The 19127-nt window shown below is 42.9% G+C and overlaps 2 protein-coding genes across 8 annotated transcripts in view; one reads left to right on the top strand and one right to left on the bottom strand.

Annotated features, from left to right (window-relative positions):
* Nucleotides 1–3141: 3141 nt before the first annotated feature.
* LOC121855797 (multiple inositol polyphosphate phosphatase 1-like) lies at nucleotides 3142–17930 on the top strand. The gene is made up of 13 exons (XM_042350904.1): nucleotides 3142–3246; nucleotides 5589–5829; nucleotides 6210–6344; nucleotides 6466–6644; nucleotides 6760–6873; nucleotides 10710–10854; nucleotides 11075–11175; nucleotides 11778–11887; nucleotides 13653–13720; nucleotides 14444–14472; nucleotides 16047–16192; nucleotides 16431–16597; nucleotides 17585–17930. Exons 2-13 carry the CDS (start codon nucleotides 5607–5609, stop codon nucleotides 17671–17673), a joined length of 1506 nt encoding a protein of 501 aa, XP_042206838.1. The 5' UTR covers nucleotides 3142–3246; nucleotides 5589–5606; the 3' UTR covers nucleotides 17674–17930.
* A 170-nt stretch (nucleotides 17931–18100) lies between these two features.
* The window catches only part of LOC121855801, a 75268-nt gene continuing 74241 nt past the window's right edge, over nucleotides 18101–19127 (bottom strand). For all 7 annotated transcript variants that reach the window (XM_042350914.1, XM_042350915.1, XM_042350908.1 and 4 more), the window contains exon 4: nucleotides 18101–19085. In XM_042350914.1, coding sequence (XP_042206848.1) covers nucleotides 18620–19085 — 466 coding nt within the window. In that variant the 3' untranslated portion in view covers nucleotides 18101–18619. The remainder of the gene's footprint in view (nucleotides 19086–19127) is intronic.

Here is a 19127-nt window from a genome sequence, read left to right as displayed (position 1 = left end):
TAATAACCGGTTACTTCAGACAAACTAAAATATGCTAAAATGATATTTATTCCCAAGGAGGGTAAGGTCAATAAGGAAATATTAAACTACAGGCCAATATCTTTATTAGAAATTACCGTGAAACTATTGGAAAAATATTAAATTCAAGACTTATAAACCTTTTAACACAACATGGGAAACTAACAACAGACAACATGGATTTATGCCCACACAGAAATACCCTCAACTGCAATAGCTATAATAACGGAAATAATTGCAATAGGAAAAAGCAAGGGGAACCAGATCAATATAAATTTTATGACGTTTCTAAGGCTTTTGATAAAGTTTGGCATTTAGGCTTAAAATATAAAATATTAAAACTGGACTTAACGAATACTTACAAGAATATTGTGTAACTATTTAGATGATAGGAGAGCACAAATTCAAATTGGAAACATTATGGGAACCATGTTTAATCTTGAGAGTGGAGTACCTCAAGGAGGATGCCTTTCTCCAACACTATATACAATTTATACCTCAGACACACCTCAACCTTCCCCCTTTAGCGAATATGTAATGTTTGCTGATGATATTACTCAAATAGTATCATACCCAGGAAAATCAACCCAATTTATGGCACTCTACACGGTAAGAGCGATAAATAATATAAATGATTTTGAGAAAAAATGGAAAATCAGGACAAATAAGAACAAATTCAAGATAATACCAATAGCCAAGATCAAAACAAGTCCAGTAATAGTCGACCAGGAACTATACCCATACGACACTGAAGGCAGGATGCTTGGACTAAAACTAACAAAAAGAGGATATATAACATACTTAAAAGATAAAGAACGACAGGCATGAATAAGATTATCAAAAATAAAACGCTTTAAGAACCTTAGCATTAATAACAAAAGAAAGATTTATATTGCCCTTGTCAAATCAATTATGGACTACCCACCCATCCCATTGAACACTCTTAGTAAAACGAGCATTAAAAGGTTACAAACAGTACAAAATATAGCCCTCAGATTTATATATAACATAAAATATACAGACCACATCAATAATGAACAGCTACACCAGAGATCAAACCTCCTAGCAATCAATGTAGATATACACAACAAAGCTGTAAATATTTGGAACAAAGTGACTAAACTCAACAAAGAAACATATCAAAACTGGATAAATAATATAGACAACGAAGAATTCCAAGAACACAGTTGGTTTAAATCAGCCAGGAAGAAAGTAATTGAACCATCTCCTGCCCCAATATACACATAAAACACTAATAGAGAGAATAAAAGATGAGAGTGACCTACCGGCTACACTAAGAACCTGGCAGGCCTCTCCATGCAGTGTACCTTTAGACTAACATAACTAACATTTAACATTTAACTAACATCTTAGCATAAAAAAAAGTGACTACCCTCCCAGTTACACAAGGACCTGGGCGGGCTCACTAACTCCAACAATAAATAAAAATAATAATAATAAGCAGCACTATATAAATAAACCAATATTAATACAAAGGTCTGACGACCCAAGGGAGCAGAACAAAGATAAAACACCAATAGGAAAGATGAAGCGATCTGGTTGAGCCCAGATTCTTTCTACTCCTACTGTATTTCAGTTTCACCACTTTTTCTTCAATCCCTAATAATCGTCTTTCACCTCATAACTCCAGCGAGATCTCCGCTAGCATCACACCTTAGAGTGAACGGGTGGCTGTTCTTGGCCCTTCTGCTGGAGCTTCCTGAAGACCCCCAGCTCGCCGTCGCTACTCAAGGAGATTGGCCAGAAGGTGGCCTATAGGACCCACTCGGCGGAGTTCCTGTAGCGGTTCTGGGTTGCCCTGCCAATAGATGCTAGCAATATTTCGAACCATCAAGACTCCGAGGCCGAGATCTCTTTCTACCCACACCAACCAGCCAGCAACACCTCCTCCTGCCTGCCTGGCGGTCCTCGCTCCCGCCTGCGAGCATGGCGACCCACAAGCGTCCTCCTCCGAGCATCCTCACCAACTGTGCTCTTTTTCTTCTAGCTACAGCCGCAAACAACACCTCCTCCTCCTCCGCCGCCTGGCGGCCTCGCCCCGCCGGCGAGCATGCCGGCGACCCACAAGCTGTCCTTCCTTCCTCTGAGCACCTCACCAACCAGCTTCCCTACATCACGCTTGTAACCACGCTGCCATCTCCCAGCACCAAGCTGCATTGTACATCCAATACAAATATGTATACATGAGAGCACATTGTGAATTTCATTTTCTCCATCCCATCCTTATGAGACCCAAATATCACATACCCCACAATGCCATGTGGCTACATTATATAGACACTAAGGGATCTTACACAAACCACTGTCCTCTTTCCCAAAAGCATGACCACACTCCTAGTAAGGTGGTCATTAGAAAAATAAAACAAATAAAAGGTAAATATATTGTATACATAACTGTCTATATAGCAAACCTGAATTAATGTAAACTATGTCTATGTATAAAAAAAATCTTAAAATTATACGAGAAACTGAAACATTACCTATAATAAGTCATTTATAAACTAAAAAAAATATAAACCATGTGACTTAATTCTGTTGAAGTGAAATTAAAAATAAGAACAAAACTGAACTTAATGATGTATATTATATACATTTAATACCAAACAAACTTATTAACACAGAATGTGGTGATGTAAAATTAGGGGCAATCTATTTATTTTCACATAGCAACAAAATCACTTTAGTACATACGACATGATAACAGCTGTTGATGGGAGACTAACGACCTTCACACTCTAGACTATGTATGTTATTATTACTTACCCGTCACTGTTGGCAGGAATTGGACAGTGGGTATTTTACAGTGATGCAAAGACAGTGGAAAATAAACGAAAAAAATAGATAACCAAAAAATATCCACACAAAAGAAGAATGGAGTTGGTTGAGGAAGGGAGGAGAGTGAAGGAAGGATGGAGAAAAGGATAACAAAATAAAAATTAGGAGGGAGGGAGAATGAATAAAGGATGAAGGGTAAACAAGGAAGGGATGGAGGGACGAAAGGAATATGAGGGCAGTAGGGAGAGCGAGTGAGTGAGGGAGGTAGAGTGAGTGAGGGAGGAGGAAGCAGGGGGTGGCTAGAGACAGGAAGGAGATAGTGACATAAGGGGTGTGCTTACAGGATGCTAGCACCAGAAGGCCGTCAGACACACCCCTCCTCACACACACCCGACCAGCTCCTGTTATCAGCCACTCTTTAGACCTGACACGGTACAGTACGTTTATATACATGTTATACACTCAAAACAAGTCACTCAAAACTTAATGTAAATATACCAACACTAACCAGGATATAGTAACCACAAACGATTATAGGAGTTACAAAAGTTTGGTTACATAATCTTACATAACTCATTTATTACTAACCTAATATACAAGCCATAAGACATTACTTGATGAAGGTACAGTATTACATAACCTCAATATAACCCTACCTCAATATATTTTTTTGTGGTAATTAAGTGTTAATTATAAGTAATCTATTTATTAAAAGTTATAAGATTACTTTTTATATATATATTTTTTTTTTAATTCTTACTGGAAAGGTCTTTTGTTGTTTGTACACCTGCAAATACCTACCGTTGTTTGTATACCTGCGCTACCACACACCCATCTACCGTTGTTTTATACACCTGCACTGTCTACCGTTGTTTGTACACCTGCACTGTCTACCGTTGTTTTGTATACCTGCTGTCTACCGTTGTTTGTACACCTGCACTGTCTACCTTGTTTGTACACCTACCTGTCTACCGTTGTTTTGTATACCTGCTCTCTCCGTTGTTTACACCTTCACCTGTCTAGTGTTTGTACACTGCACTGTCTACCGTTGTTTGTACACCTGCACTGTCTACCGTTGTTTGTATACCTGCGCTATCCACCGTTGTTTGTACACACTGTCTACCGTTGTTTGTACCTGCACTGTCTACCGTTGTTTGTATACCTGCACTTGTCTACCGTTGTTTATACACCTGCACTGTCTACCGTGTTTGATACCTACTGTCTACCGTTGTTTGTACACACTGTCTACCGTTGTTTGCACCTGCACTGCTCTACCGTTGTTTGTACACCTGCACTGTCTACCGTTGTTTGTACACACTAGCATCTACCCGTTGTTTTGACACACCACTGTCTACCATTGTTTGTACACCTGCACTGTCTACTGTTGTTTGTACACCTGCACTGTCTACCGTTGTTTGTACACCTGCACTGTCTACCGTTGTTTGTACACCTGCACTGTCTACCGTTGTTTGTATACCTGCACTGTCTACCGTTGTTTGTACCTGCTGTCTACCGTTGTTTGTACACCTGCACTGTCTACCGTTGTTTACACCTGCACTGTCTACCGTTGTTTGTATACCTGCGCTGTCTACCGTTGTTTGTATACCTGCTGTCTACCGTTGTTTGTATACCTGCGCTGTCTACCGTTGTTTGTATACCTGCACTGCCTACCGTTGTTTGTATACCTGCACTGTCTACCGTTGTTTGTATACCTGCACTGTCTACCGTTGTTTGTATACCTGCTGCTACCGTTGTTTGTATACCTGCACTGTCTACCGTTGTTTGTATACCTGCACTATCTACCGTTGTTTGTATACCTGCACTGCCTACCGTTGTTTGTATACCTGCGCTGTCTACGTTGTTTGTATACGTGCACTGTCTACCGTTGTTTGTATACCTGCACTGTCTACCGTTGTTTGTATACCTGCACTGTCTACCGTTGTTTGTATACCTGCACTGTCTACCGTTGTTTGTATACCTGCTCTGTCTACCGTTGTTTGTATACCTGCTCTGTCTACCGTTGTTTGCATACCTGCGCTGTCTACCGTTGTTTGCATACCTGTCTGCCTACCGTTGTTGTTGCACGTGTAATGATAGAAAGAAGTGAACGCCTCTTGATAACCATGGCTGCCTTATCTACCCAGAATATCGTGAAAGTCCAGTTTCATATTTTTTAAGTTGTTATCTAGAGAACGTACTCACAACAAAAATTATAGATTGCATACTATAGTGTGAACAATTTGAGACCAGTGACGATAGAGTATTGGAAAGGCGAGTTGTTCAGCCATATATTGGCAGCCCTGATTGTCAGCCATATGGCAACACCTAGTGGAGGGGGGGGGGTGATATGAGGATACACTTACCAACCTTCCCGACATATCACAGTGTATACGAATCGTTTCGGAACTCGTCGATCTCACCCTGCACCGATACTTTTTGGTGCGAGTGTACCTAAAGACTTGGGTTATTGACGTTCGTAAATACTTAAAAAAAAATTATTCCAATATTTCAGAAGTTTTTGTCTGGTATAGAAATTAACTTTGTTGTGTATTACAGTAATTTAGCCAATGAACGTCCTTAAGGGAATAGAAAAACAATAATATAATCAAAAGTAAACATTATAAACAATACATTTTTATTCTTTCGTTGGCTTTGTGTTGTGATTCACTGAGGATGTTAATGGATGAATGAACGAATGAAGTATCCAACACACTCCAGCTACAACACAAGGAGGCTACAATAATATCCTTACCCTGATCATCCTATCCCAGCAGGACCTACCAAGGGCAGGCATGAGACGCCAAACCCACACCACCTTCTGCTGCTGGGTGTTGGTGTTGTGGTTCCTGTCAGCAGCAGCAGCAGCAGCAACAGTAACAGTAACAGCTCCTCAGGGTCAGACGGAGGACTTGTACTGCTTCACAGATGACTTGACCCCTTACAACAAGTTCTCCACCAAGACCGCGTACAGCCTGGCCAGGGGGGAGTTTACCCACGATGATCTGGTGCCTAAAGGTAAGTGAGGGTCTTCTTCTTCTTCTTCTTCTTCTTCTTCTTCTTTATCCTCATTTTCTTCCCCATCCTCCTCTTTTCCCTCATCTTCCTCCTCCTCCTCTTTTTCCTCTTCTTCCTCTTCCTACTCCACTTCTTCCTCTTCCTCATCTTCACCCTCCTCTTTTTTCTCATCTTCATCCCCATCCTCCTCCTTTTCCTCTTCTTCTTCCTCCTCCTCTTCTTCCTCTTCATTGGTCATTGTTTCATATACACAATGAACAATTTGATGACATAACTTATATAATGATCATAGTGTTATAACACATACTGTACAAGATACACTGAGAGTACCAACGGGAATGAGCTAATCTCAACCACGTGTGTTTGTTGTCACTACACAGGGTGCGAGGCGCGGCAGGCGTGGCACCTGGTGAGACACGGAACACGTTATCCTAGTGAAGACGACATCGCTGCCTTCCTGCTGGTGCTCCCAGACCTCCAGGCTGATGTTCTTGTCGCTCACCAAGAAGGTCTAGGTGAGTGTATGGTGCACCAAGAGTTGAACGAAATAGAGGCAACCTTCCTTAATGTAAAGTAACGTAGCGTAACCTAACCTGACGTAACGTAACCTAACGTAACCTAAACTAACCTCGACAGGAGAGCTGTGTGAAGGTGACGTGAAGCTACTGGCGGGTTGGTCACTGGGAGGCATCAACATCACGTGGGATTCAATTCTAACGCCTGAGGGACACCGCGAATTGGAGAGCCTCTCAGCCAGGTACCAAGAGGCAATCCCTAACCTGCTGAGACAACCCTTTACTAATGACTCGTTCAAGGTGAGAGAGAGAGAGAGAGAGAGAGGTGTGTGTGTGTGTGTGTGTGTGTGTGTGTGTGTGTGTGTGTGTGTGCGCGCCAGAGTGGAGGAGAGTAAACACCATCTCTTGTTCACAGTTCCGGCACACCGCCCGCCAGAGGACAGCAGAGAGTGCCAGGGCCTACGCCAACGGTCTCTTTGGTCACGACGTCTACATACCCGCGCCCCTTGACCCTGATCCATTGTTGAAGGTAAGTGTAGGTTATGTATCTAAGCTACTGTGCCGAGTAGCATCTATGTATGTAATTACGTGGCAACAATGCACGTGTTATGTGGCAGCATTGCCCCGAGGCTGCCATATGGCAATGCCGCCTTAGTCTGACTCCGTGGGTCGTGCATGGCACTTCATGCGCACGCTGCTCACTACTTGTATCTCTCCTATCCGTTAATAAATGGACTTCAGTGTTACCCGGTGTTTCCCTACCCATCACTGCCTTCTTCAGGGAACACTTGGAACCTTCAGTAAGTACTGGCACTGTGTATTAGCCTTGGCACTGTCTACTAATCTTGTCACTATCCGCTCGCCCTGAAGGTCAATACTAGCACTGTGTATTAGCCTTGGCACTGTCTACTAGCCCTTAAGGATGGTATTGGCACTGTTTATTAGCCTTGGCACTGTCTACTAGCCCTTAAGGATGGTATTGGCACTGTTTATTAGCCTTGGCACTGTCTACTAGCCCTTAAGGATGGTATTGGCGCTGTTTATTAGCCTTGGCACTGTCTACTAGCCCTTAAGGATGGTATTGGCACTGTTTATTAGCCTTGGCACTGTCTACTAGCCCTTAAGGATGGTATTGGCGCTGTTTATTAGCCTTGGCACTGTCTACTAGCCCTTAAGGATGGTATTGTCACTGTTTATTAGCCTTGGCACTGTCTACTAGCCCTTAAGGATGGTATTGGCGCTGTTTATTAGCCTTGGCACTGTCTACTAGCCCTTAAGGATGGTACTGGCGCTGTTTATTAGACTTGGCACTGTCGACTAGCCCTTAAGGATGGTATTGGCACTGTTTATTAGCCTTGGCACTGTTTACTAGCCCTTAAGGATGGTACTGGCGCTGTTTATTAGACTTGGCACTGTCTACTTTGTGCCCTTAAGGATGGTATTGAAGCCGCTTATTAGCCTTGGCATCAAGTTCATTGCTTCTCCCTAAGGATGGTACGGCGCTGTTTGCCAGGACTTGCACTATCTACCAGCCTCCCCAAAGGATGGTACTGGCGCTGTTTATTAGACTTGGCACTGTCTACCAGCCCATAAAGATGGTATTGGTGCTGTTTATTAGACTTGGCACTGTCTACTAGCCCTAAAGATGGTATTGGCACTGTTTATTAGACTTGGCACTGTCTACTAGCCCTAGGATGGTATTGGCGCTGCTTATTAGCCTTGGCACTGTCTACTAGCCCTTAAAGATGGTATTGTGCTGTTTATTAGACTTGGCACTGTCTACTAGTCCTTAAGGATGGGATTGGTGCTGTTTATTAGCCTTGGCACTGTCTACTAGCCCTTAAGGATGGTATTGGTGCTGTTCATTAGCCTGGCACTGTCCAATAGCCCTTAAGGATGGAACTGGCGCTGTTTATTAGCCTTGGCACTGTCTACTAGCCCTTAAGGATGGTATTGATGCTGTTTATTAGCCTTGCTCTGTCTACTAGCCCTTAACGATGGTATTGGCGCGTTTATTAGCCTTGGCACTGTCTACTAGCCCTTAGGATGGTATTGGCGCTGCTTATTAGCCTTGGCACCGTCTACTAGCCCTAAGGATGGTATTGGTGCTGCTTATTACCTTGCACCTGTCTACTAGCCCTTAAGGATGGTATTGGTGCTGTTTATTAGCCTGGCACCGTCTACTAGCCCTAAGGATGGTATTGGCTGCTATTAGCCTTGGCACTGTCTACTAGCCCTTAAGGATGGTATTGGTGCTGTTTATTAGCTCCACTGTCTACTAGCCCTGAGATGGTATTGGCGCTGCATTAGCCTGCACTTCACTAGCCCTTAAGGATGTATTGGCACTGCTATAGCCTGGCACTGTCTACTACCTTAAGGAGGTATTGGTCAGTTATTAGCCTTGGCACTGCTCCACTAGCCCAAGGATGGTATTGGCGCTGCTTATTAGCCTTGGCACTGTCTACTAGCCCTTAAGGATGGTATTGGTGCTGTTTATTAGCCTTGACACTGTCTACTAGCCCTTAAGGATGGTATTGGCGCTTATTAGCCTTGGCACCTGTCTACTAGCCCTAAAGGATAGTATTGGCACTGTTTATTAGCCCTGGCACTGTCCACCAGCCCTTAAGGATGGTATTGGCGCGCTTATTAGCCTTGGCACTGCCTACAGCCCTTGGGATGGTATTGGCACTGTTTATTAGCCTGGCACTGTCTACTAGCCCTTAAGGATGGTATTGGCGCTGCTTTAGCCTCTTGGAGGGATGTATTGGCACTGGTTATTAGCTCGACTGTCTATACTAGCCCTTAAGGCGATGGTGCATGGCACTATTTTATTAAGCATTGGCACTGTCTACTGTTCTTTTAAGGATGGTATTGGCACTATTTATTAGCCTGGCACTGCCTACTTAGCCCTAAGGATGGTATTGGCACTATTTATTAGCCTCGCACTGCTCCATTAGCCCTTAAGGATGGTAGTATTAAGAATTATTTATTAGCCTAAAATTGTCTAATAGCTCCCCAAGGATGGTATTGGCACTGCTTATTAGCCTTGGCACTGTCTACTAGCCCTAAGGGATGGTATTGGCACTATTTATTAGCCTGCACTGCTCCAGCCAGCCCTTTAAGGGCTTTGGTATTGGCACTGCTTATTGGGGCCTGGCACCGTGTTCAATAGCCCTGTTGGCGTATTATGCTGTTTATTAGCCTTGGCATTTGCCCACTAGCCCTTGCGATGGTATTAGCACTTGCTTATTAGCCTTTGGAAATGCCCACTAGCCCTTAAGGTCAGCAGTGGCACTGCTTATTAGCCTTGCACCGTCTACTAGCCCTTAAGGATGGTATTGGCACTATTTATTAGCCTTCACTGTCTACTAGCCCTTAAGGATGGTATTGGCACTTTTTATTAGCCTTGGCACTGTCTACTAGCCCTTAAGGATGGTATTGGCACTGTTTATTATGGCACTGTCTACTAATTAAGATGGTGGTAGCTTTATTAGCGCACTGTCTACTAGCCCTTAAGGATGGTATGCATTGTTATTAGCCTTGGCACTGTCTACTAGCCCTTAGGATATTGGCGCTGTTTATTAGCCTTGGCATGTCTACTAGCCCTTAAGGATGGTATTAGCACTGTTTAGCCTTGGCACTGTCTACTAGCCCTAGGTCAGCAGTGGCACTGTTTATTAGCCTTGGCACTGTCTACTAGCCCTTAAGGATGGTACTGGCACTGTTTATTAGCCTTGGCACTGTCTACTAGCCCTCAAGGTCAGTACTGGCACTGTTTATTAGCCTTGCATGTCTACTAGCCCTTAAGGATGGTACTGGCACTGTTTATTAGCCTTGGCACTGTCTACTAGCCCTTAAGGTCAGTAGTGGCACTATTGATTAGCATTGGCACTGTCAACTGGCCATTAAGGTCAGTAGTGGCACTGTTTATTAGCCTTGGCACTGTCTACAAGCCCTGAAGGTCAGTAGTGGCACTGTTCATGTAGCGCACTGTCAACTAGCCCTTAAGGTCAGTAGTGGCACTGTTTATTAGCCTTGGCACTGTCTACCCGCCCTGAAGGTCAGTAGTGGCACTATTTACTATCCTTGGCACTGTCTACTAGCCCTCAAGGCCAGTACTGACACTGCTTATCAGCCTTAGCACTGTCTACTAGCCCTCAAGGTCAGTACTGACACTACCTTCCAATCGATTTATAATTATGAATAGTTGTAACTGTGATCGTCAATTTCTCTCTTCCCTACCCTCTCTCTTTCCTCTTTCTCATTCTTTCCCCCCTCTGTCTCTCTTTTCTCCCCCCTGCCTCTCTTTCTTCCCCCCCCTCTGTCTCTCTCTCTCCTACTGAACAAGTCTTTAACCACCGACAGTTCTACGAGGTGTGTGATAAGTACGTGACGGAGGTGGACGATAACCCCGAGGCAGACCGGGAGAACCAACTCTTTCAGGACGGACCCGAGATGACCAGTGTTGTGGCCAGTGTGTCGCGCCGCCTCGGTGTTGGCCTCGAGTTTGGTAAGATCATCTCCCTTTCTCTCTCTCTCTCTTTCTTTCTGTGCCTTTAATCTTGACAAACTGAGGTGGGTTTCTCTCTCTCTCTCTCTCTCTCTCTCTCCCTGCCTTCAGTCCTGGCGACCTAAAGATGGGTTATATATCATGTGTTGTGTATTAATTAAATGTATGATATACTAATACGTGTACAGTATGATATATTATGGGTGTATTATCTGTATAGGTGAAGTGGAGGTGTTGTATGACGCTTGTCGCTTCTATAAGGCCTGGGATCCTACTGCTGCCTCCCCCTGGTGTGTGGCCTTCACCCCTGACGACCTGAAGGTGGGTCTCTCTCTCTCTCTCTTTCTCTTTATAACTTCAGCCCCGACGATCTGAAGGACTCTCTCTCTCTTTCTCTTTATAACTTCAGCCCCGACGATCTGAAGGTCTCTCTCTCTCTTTCTCTCTGCCTTCTCTACCGATGATTCCAAAACCTTATTCTCTCCAGGCCCTAAGACTCCCGTATAGCACACATTGGGTGTAACCAACAATTATCAACATGTATAAGATTAAAGAGATGTATGAGGCTATGGACATGTATAAAGAGCTCTGACCGTGTATAAGACTAACCATGTATAAAGGCTCAAACCATGTATAAGGCTCAAGCCATGTATAAGACTAACCATGTATAAGGCTCAAACCAGCATAAGTCTGACCGTGTATAAGACTAACCATGTATAAGGCTCAAACCATGTATAAGTCTGACCGAGTATAAGTCTAACCATGTATAAGGCTCTGACCATGTATAAGGCTCTGACCCTGTATAAGACTAACCATGTATAAGACTCCAACCATGTATAAGTCTGACCGAGTATAAGTCTAACCATGTATAAGGCTCTGACCATGTATAAGGCTCTGACCATGCATTAACCCACTGCTGACAGGTGCTGGAATACTGGAAGGATCTGCACTACTACTACATTGAAGGCTACGGCTACAACGTGGACTACGAGATGGCCTGCCGTCCACTACAGGATCTTCTACAACACTTCAGGTAGTCGACTGTGTCTCTATACTGACCCCAGATCACACCTACAGTTCTTCGGGTTGTTAAAGTGGGGTTAGGTTAGGTTTAAGGTGGTAAGGTTGGGTTAGGTTAGGTTTAAGGTGGTCAGGTTGGGTTAGGTTAGGTTTAAGGTGGTAAGGTTGGGTTAGGTTAGGTTTAAGGTGGTAAGGTTGGGTTAGGTTAGGTTTAAGGTGGTAAGGTTGGGTTAGGTTAGGTTTAAGGTGGTAAGGTTGGGTTGGGTTGGGTTTAAGGTGGTAAGGTTGCGTTGGGTTAGGTTTAAGGTGGTAAGGTTGGGTTAGGTTGGGTTTAAGGTGGTGAGTTGGGTTAGGTTGGTTTAAGGTGGTAAGGTTGGGTTAGGTTGGGTTTAAGGTGGTAGGTTGGGTTGAGTTGGGTTTAAGGTGGTAGGTTGGGTTAGGTTAGGTTTAAGGTGGTAAGGTTGGGTTAGGTTAGGTTTAAGGTGGTAAGGTTGGGTTAGGGTAGGTTTAAGGTGGTAAGGTTGGGTTAGGTTGGGTTTGGGTGGTAAGGTTGGGTTGAGGTTGGGTTTAAGGTGGTAGGTTGGGTTGGGTTAGGTTTAGGTGGTAAGGTTGGGTTAGGTTGGGTTTAAGGGTGGTAAGGTTGGGTTGAGTTGGGTTTAAAGTTGGTAGGTTGGGTTAGGTTGGGTTTAAGGTGGTAAGGTTGGGTTAGGTTAGGTTTAAGTGGTAAGGTTGGGTTAGGTTAGGTTTAGGTGGTAAGTTGGGTTAGGTTAGGTTTAAGGTGGTAGGTTGGGTTAGGTTGGGTTTAAGTGGTAAGGTTGGGTTAGGTTAGGTTTAAAATTGTGTAAGGTTGGGTTAGGTTAGGTTTAAGGTGGTAAGGTTGGGTTTTGTTGGGTTTAGGTGGTGAGTTGGGTTAGGTTAGGTTTAAGGTGGTAGGTTGAGTTAGGTTAGGTTTAGGTGGTAAGGTTGGGTTAGGTTGGGTTTAAGGTGGTAAGGTTGGGTTAGGTTAGGTTTAAGGTGGTAAGGTTGGGTTGGGTTGGGTTTAAGGTGGTGAGTTGGGTTAGGTTAGGTTTAAGGTGGTAGGTTGGGTTGGGTTGGGTTTAAGGTGGTGGGTTGGGTTTGGTTGGGTTTAAGGTGGTAGGTTGGGTTAGGTTGGGTTTAAGGTGGTAGGTTGGGTTAGGTTAGGTTTAAGGTGGTAAGGTTGGGTTGGGTTAGGTTTGGAGTGGTTGAGTTGGGTTTAAGGTGGTAAGGTTGGGTTGGGTTGGGTTTGGTGGTAGGTTGGGTTAGGTTGGGTTTAAGGTAGTTGAGGTTGGGTTTAGGTGGTAAGGTTGGGTTAGGTTGGGTTTGGTGATAAGGTTGGGTTGGAGTTGGGTTTAAGGTGGTTAGGTTGGGTTAGGTTAGGTTTAAGGTGATAAGGTTGGGTTAGGTTAGGTTTAAGGTGGTGAGGTTGGGTTAGGTTAGGTTTAAGGTGGTAGTTGGGTTAGGTTAGGTTTAAGGTGGTAGGTTGGAGGTTTGAGTTAGGTTTAAGGTTGTTAGGTTAGGTTTAAGGTGGTAAGGTTGGGTTAGGTTAGGTTTAAGGTGGTAAGGTTGGGTTAGGTTAGGTTTAAGGTGGTTAGGTTAGGTTTAAGGTGGTAAGGTTGGGTTAGGTTAGGTTTAAGGTGATAAGGTTGGGTTAGGTTAGGTTTAAGGTGGTTAGGTTAGGTTAGCTTTAAGATGGTTAAGTTAAATTTAAGCTGAAATAAACCCGGGGTGAATCTTCCTAATCTTCTCTTGTGTTGCAGTACTGTGGTGGCGGGGGAGGAGGGGCCTAATGGTATCTTCTACTTCACACTGTACTGCTCTCCTCACGGTAACCTTCCTCCGCCATCTTCTTACTGATCTGTGTGTAGTATCCTGGTATTCTGTCCTAGGATAGTTAGCCAGCCTCCTCTTTGTGTCTCTTTTTTTTTATTCGTGTCAGAGAACCATAACACATCAACACAACAGATTGATTTTTGTATGATGAGACACTTATAAGACACTCTGTATAGTATGATGAGACACTTATGAGACACTCTGTATAGTATGATGAGACACTTATAAGACACTCTGTATAGTATGATGAGACACTTATGAGACACTCGATAGTATGATGAGACACTTATGAGACACTCTGTATAGTGATGAGACACTTATGAGACACTCTGTATAGTATGATGAGACACTTATGAGACACTCTGTATAGTATGATGAGACACTTATGAGACACTCTGTAGTATGAGACATTTGTGACACTGTGTATAGTATGATGAGACACTTATAAGACACTCTGTATAGTATGATGAGACACTTATGAGACACTGTATAGTATGATGAGACACTTATGAGACACTCTGTATAGTATGATGAGACACTTATGAGACACTCTGTATAGTATGATGAGACACTTATGAGATACTCTGTATGTATGATGAGACACTTTGAGACACTCTGTATAGTATGATGAGACACTTAAGACACTCTGTATAGTATGATGACACTTATGAGACACTCTGTATAGTATGATGAGACACTTATAAGACACTCTGTATAGGGATGGACACTTATGAGACACTCTGTATAGTATGATAGACACTTATAAGACACTCTGTATAGTATGAGAGACACTTGTAAGTATGTGACTTATGAGACATCTGTATGATGTGAGACACTTATAAGACACTCTGTATAGTATGATGAGACACTTATGAGACACTCTGTATAGTATGATGAGACACTTATGAGACACTCTGTATATATATGAGACACTTATGAGACACTCTTGTAGTATGATGAGACACTTATGAGACACTCTGTATAGTATGATGGACACTCTGTATAGTATGATGAGACACTTATGACACTCTGTATAGTATGATGAGACACTCTGTATAGTATGATGGAGACACTTATAAGACACTCTGTATAGTATGATGAGACACTTATGAGACACTCTGTATAGTATGATGAGACACTTATGAGACACTCTGTAGTATGATGAGACACTTATGAGACACTCTGTAGTATGATGAGACACTCTGTATAGTAGATGAGACACTCTGAGAGTTACACTTATGAGACACTCTGTATAGTATGATGAGACACTCTGTATAGTATGATGAGACACTTAGAGACACTCTGTAGTATGATGAGACACTTTATGAGACACTCTGTATAGTATGATGAGACACTTATGAGACACTCTGTATAGTATGATGGAGACACTTATGAGACACTCTTATATGATGAGACATTTATGAGACACTCTGTATAGTATGATGGAGACACTCTGTATAGTATGATGAGACACTTATGAGACACTCTGTATAGTATGATGAGACACTTATGAGACACTCTATAGTATGATGAGACACTTATAGACACTCTGTATAGTATGATGAGAAACTCTATAGTATGATGACACTTATGAGACACTCTGTATAGTATGATGAGACACTTATGAGACACTCTGTATAGTATGATGAGACACTTATGAGACACTCTGTATAGTATGATGAGACACTCTGTATAGTATGATGAGACACTTATGAGACACTCTGTATAGTATATGATGAGACACTTATGAGACACTCTGTATAAAGTGATGAGACACTCTGTATAGTATGATGAGACACTTATGAGACACTCTGTATAATGATGAGACACTTATGAGACACTCTGTATGTTATGATGAGACACTTATGAGACACTCTGTATTATTATATCATGAGACACTCTGTATAGTATGATGAGACAATTATGAGACACTCTGTATATTATGATGAGACATTTGTAGACACTCTGTAGTATGATGAGACACTTATGACACACTCTGTATATTATGATGAGACACTTATGAGACACTCTGTATAGTATGATGAGACACTTATGACACACTCTGTATATTATGATGAGACATTTGTGAGACACTCTGTATAGTATGATGAGACACTTATGAGACACTCTCTATAGTATGAGGAGACATTTGTGACACTGTATAGTATGATGAGACACTTGTGAGACACTCTGTATATTATGTATGGTATTCAGTTTTGTCTCTCAAAGAAGCGTATCTCACCTGATTACTTTACCTGAGTGCCTTAACTAAGTGCCTCAAGTAAGTGCCTCAGTTCAGTGCCATCTCCCCCCCCCTTCAGGTCATGGCACGGCTGGGTCTCTACAAGGACGCCTCACCCCCCTCACATGACCACATTGACCCCAACCGTGTGTGGAGGACCTCAGAACACGGCTCCTTCGCCACCAACATCGCCTTCACCCTCTCCTTCTGCTCTCAAGAGGATGAGTAAGTATCTTTCTTTTTTCTCACTTTCTCTCTCTTTCTCAACTTCTCTCTCTCTCACTTCTCCCTCCCTCTCTTTTTGTCACTCTTTCTCTCTCATTATGCTGAATAAATATTATTATTATTATCAGAAAACTCGAATGTGACTGACAACGTCTTCTACGAGAGCGAGAGAGAGAGAGAGAGAGAGAGATTCATCATTATACCATTTCTACTCATCACCATACACCCCCTCCTACAGGTGGTGGGTGAGCGCGGCTGTGAGTGAGAAGGTGGTGGTTCTAGGTGGATGCGCCAGCCCACTGGGGTGTACGTGGGAAGAGTTCATCACCACATACGGTAACCTACTGCAGTGTGACTTCGACGCCATTTGTCAGAACACTGATTCCGGGACACCTACTTCGTCAGGCGAGTGTTGCGTCGTCAGAGATAAGTTAACTTGATGTACACTCTCTTTAAAATATATCTTCATGATATTTTGTTAGACAATATGGCACAACCGAGACATTTCCTCTGCTACTCTCTCTCTCTCTACTGTTATATATTAAAGTTATCAATGACCAAGGTAGCCCAGATTATGAGCTGCTTAGTCTATGTTTGAGTCTAACTGTGAGGAGACCCGGGTTCAGTAAGTGTTGGTCAGCTCTTCTCCTCTATATATCATTAAGTAACGTCTCAAATAGTATTACTTTCTATAAGGGTAAACGTGGTGAAATAAACGACTAAGTATACAAGCAACAGTAACTATCATTATAACTATTGGCACCCAGTTCAGAGAGTAGAACAATATATGGAACACCGGGGAGTCACCACACGAACACTCACAAGTGCAGGGAGGAGTATTTACCCCTAGTCACGTGAGACAATACCCTTAGGTGTAGAGCAATGGCTGAAGTTACCTTACCTGATATATGAGAGAGAAAAAGACGGGAAGACAGTCAGCATTAAATAAGGTCCTGTAGCGCGGAGAGTAGACCAAGTAACGTGTGAACTCTGGAGGCGGTGAGGTAAGTGTCTAGAGGTGTGGAACGCATGTTTATATGGGAGAAACACAGAGTTCTCATTGGCTATAAGCTTCCTGGATTCTAAGTGGACTATAAGTTCATGGAAGATGTTAATGGGTCTACTGAAGTTCACTAGCAGGATACGATATGTTTCGACTCGTGAACTGTGAATCACTTGGATACGTTAAGTCGGATCAGCTCAGACCAGCCATTGTTGTCGATAACACTAAGAGCTGTACAGTAGTTTATTAATCTGACACAAACAATTAACAATACAATCCTTTACATACAAATACACGAAATTAATATTAAATAACATATAAATAAGTAAAATATGAGTTAAACAATGAAATTAGTTACAATACTCCCTCACTATCTCTCTCTCTCACAGACTCAGTTACCTGGAGCACGTGGGCGTTCAACCAGCTCAAGATCATCAGTGACTGGGTGGAATCTGTCTTCTCTTCCCACACGAACTAACACAGATCACATCAGCATTAGTCTCCAGCTTGTTTCACCTCGGTATAAATCACCCTAACACTAACCTAACCTAACGCTAACCTAACACTAACCTAACTTAACCTAATCAACCTAAGCTAAAAACCACGTAGCAAACCCTAATCTAACCTTCATAATCTTTTCAGTAATAAAAATCTCATAAAAATTTCCCAAAAATGTGAAAATATACATAATAATTATCTCCATGTTGACTTTTTTGGAATAAAATTTTAACACTATTATTATTAGCCTCTATAAATCTTCTTATTGTGTTACAAATTCTACTCATTTCTGTCTTACCTGACCCCTGTATGTATGTATGTATGTATGTATGTATGTATGTATGTATGTATGTATGTATGTATGTATGTATGTATCAGGGGAATATATATAAAACAAAATATATCAAAACTGTTAATATACATTTAATTAAATATCACAGACTATCAGTATAATAAGAACATTTCAGCACAATATACAGTACATTTCTATACACACATAATATACTGACAATACAGATATAAACTAGTTTCTATACAATAACTCGCTTTATCTCATTATCTCTCATTATCTATGTCTCTCATTATCTCTATCTCTCATTATCTATGTCTCATTAACTCTATCTCTCATTATCTCTATCTCTCATTATCTCTATCTCTCATTATCTCTCTCTCATTATCTCTATCTCTCATTATCTCTACGTAACAAGAAGTTAAGAGAACACTAAAATTAAAGCGAAGTAGAAGCTGTAGTGAATGTTGGTCGTGGCGGAGTGGTTATCACACTGGCCTGGCAACTTGGAGACCCTGGGATCGAACCTCCTATACCTGTGTGTGTGTGATAAGTGACGTCACAGTAGGTAATGTTTGTAGCTTTATGTGACACACAAGCAAGCAATGTTTATATAGTGTGTTTACCGTTACTGAGTCTATGTTAGGCTGTATGATAGGGGGAGGAGAGAGGAGGAGGATGGAGGAGAGGGGATTAGGGAAGGTAGGGAGATGGGGAGGGGGGATAGAGGCGAGGGAAGGGGATGGAGTGGAGGAAGGGGATGGGGGAGGGAGAGGCCGCCCTTTAGCCAGGTCTCCCAGGGTAGGGCCAAGTGGGTGGTTGACGTCCTCCGTAGTGCCCAGTAGTTCCCCCCCGTGGGCTGGTCGTCCTCACGAAGTCGTCCAGTCTGTTCCATGACCACGAGTAGTCTATCTTGAGGTGGCCACGAGAGCCCACCGACAAGTTGGAAGGGCGGTAGGTGGGCTCCACGAAAGACACGGTGGGTCCATAACAAGGCTCCACGAATGACACCCCACAGCCGCCGCCACAGCCAGCCCACGACGACTCCGATGACGACCCGCCTGCTGCCACCACTACTGCCGCCGCCGTTGTTGTTGCCACTCCTGAGAAGACGACAGAATTAGTGGAGAGTCATTAAGACAAAC

The sequence above is a fragment of the Homarus americanus genome, unplaced genomic scaffold (genome assembly GCF_018991925.1).
Source record: "Homarus americanus isolate GMGI-L3 unplaced genomic scaffold, GMGI_Hamer_2.0 scaffold57153, whole genome shotgun sequence".
Lineage (NCBI taxonomy): Eukaryota > Metazoa > Arthropoda > Malacostraca > Decapoda > Nephropidae > Homarus > Homarus americanus.
This window is presented reverse-complemented; position numbering and strand designations above follow the sequence as displayed.

Bases quoted from the DNA above. Each gene is read 5' to 3' on its own strand.
- LOC121855797 (XM_042350904.1), top strand. From the start codon at position 5,607: ATGAGACGCCAAACCCACACCACCTTCTGCTGCTGGGTGTTGGTGTTG. The intron at 6,874-10,709 runs GTAAGTGTAGGT...AACCACCGACAG, and splicing joins ACCCTGATCCATTGTTGAAG to TTCTACGAGGTGTGTGATAA. The intron at 14,473-16,046 runs GTATGATAGACA...CCCCCCCTTCAG, and splicing joins CTTATGAGACACTCTGTATA to GTCATGGCACGGCTGGGTCT.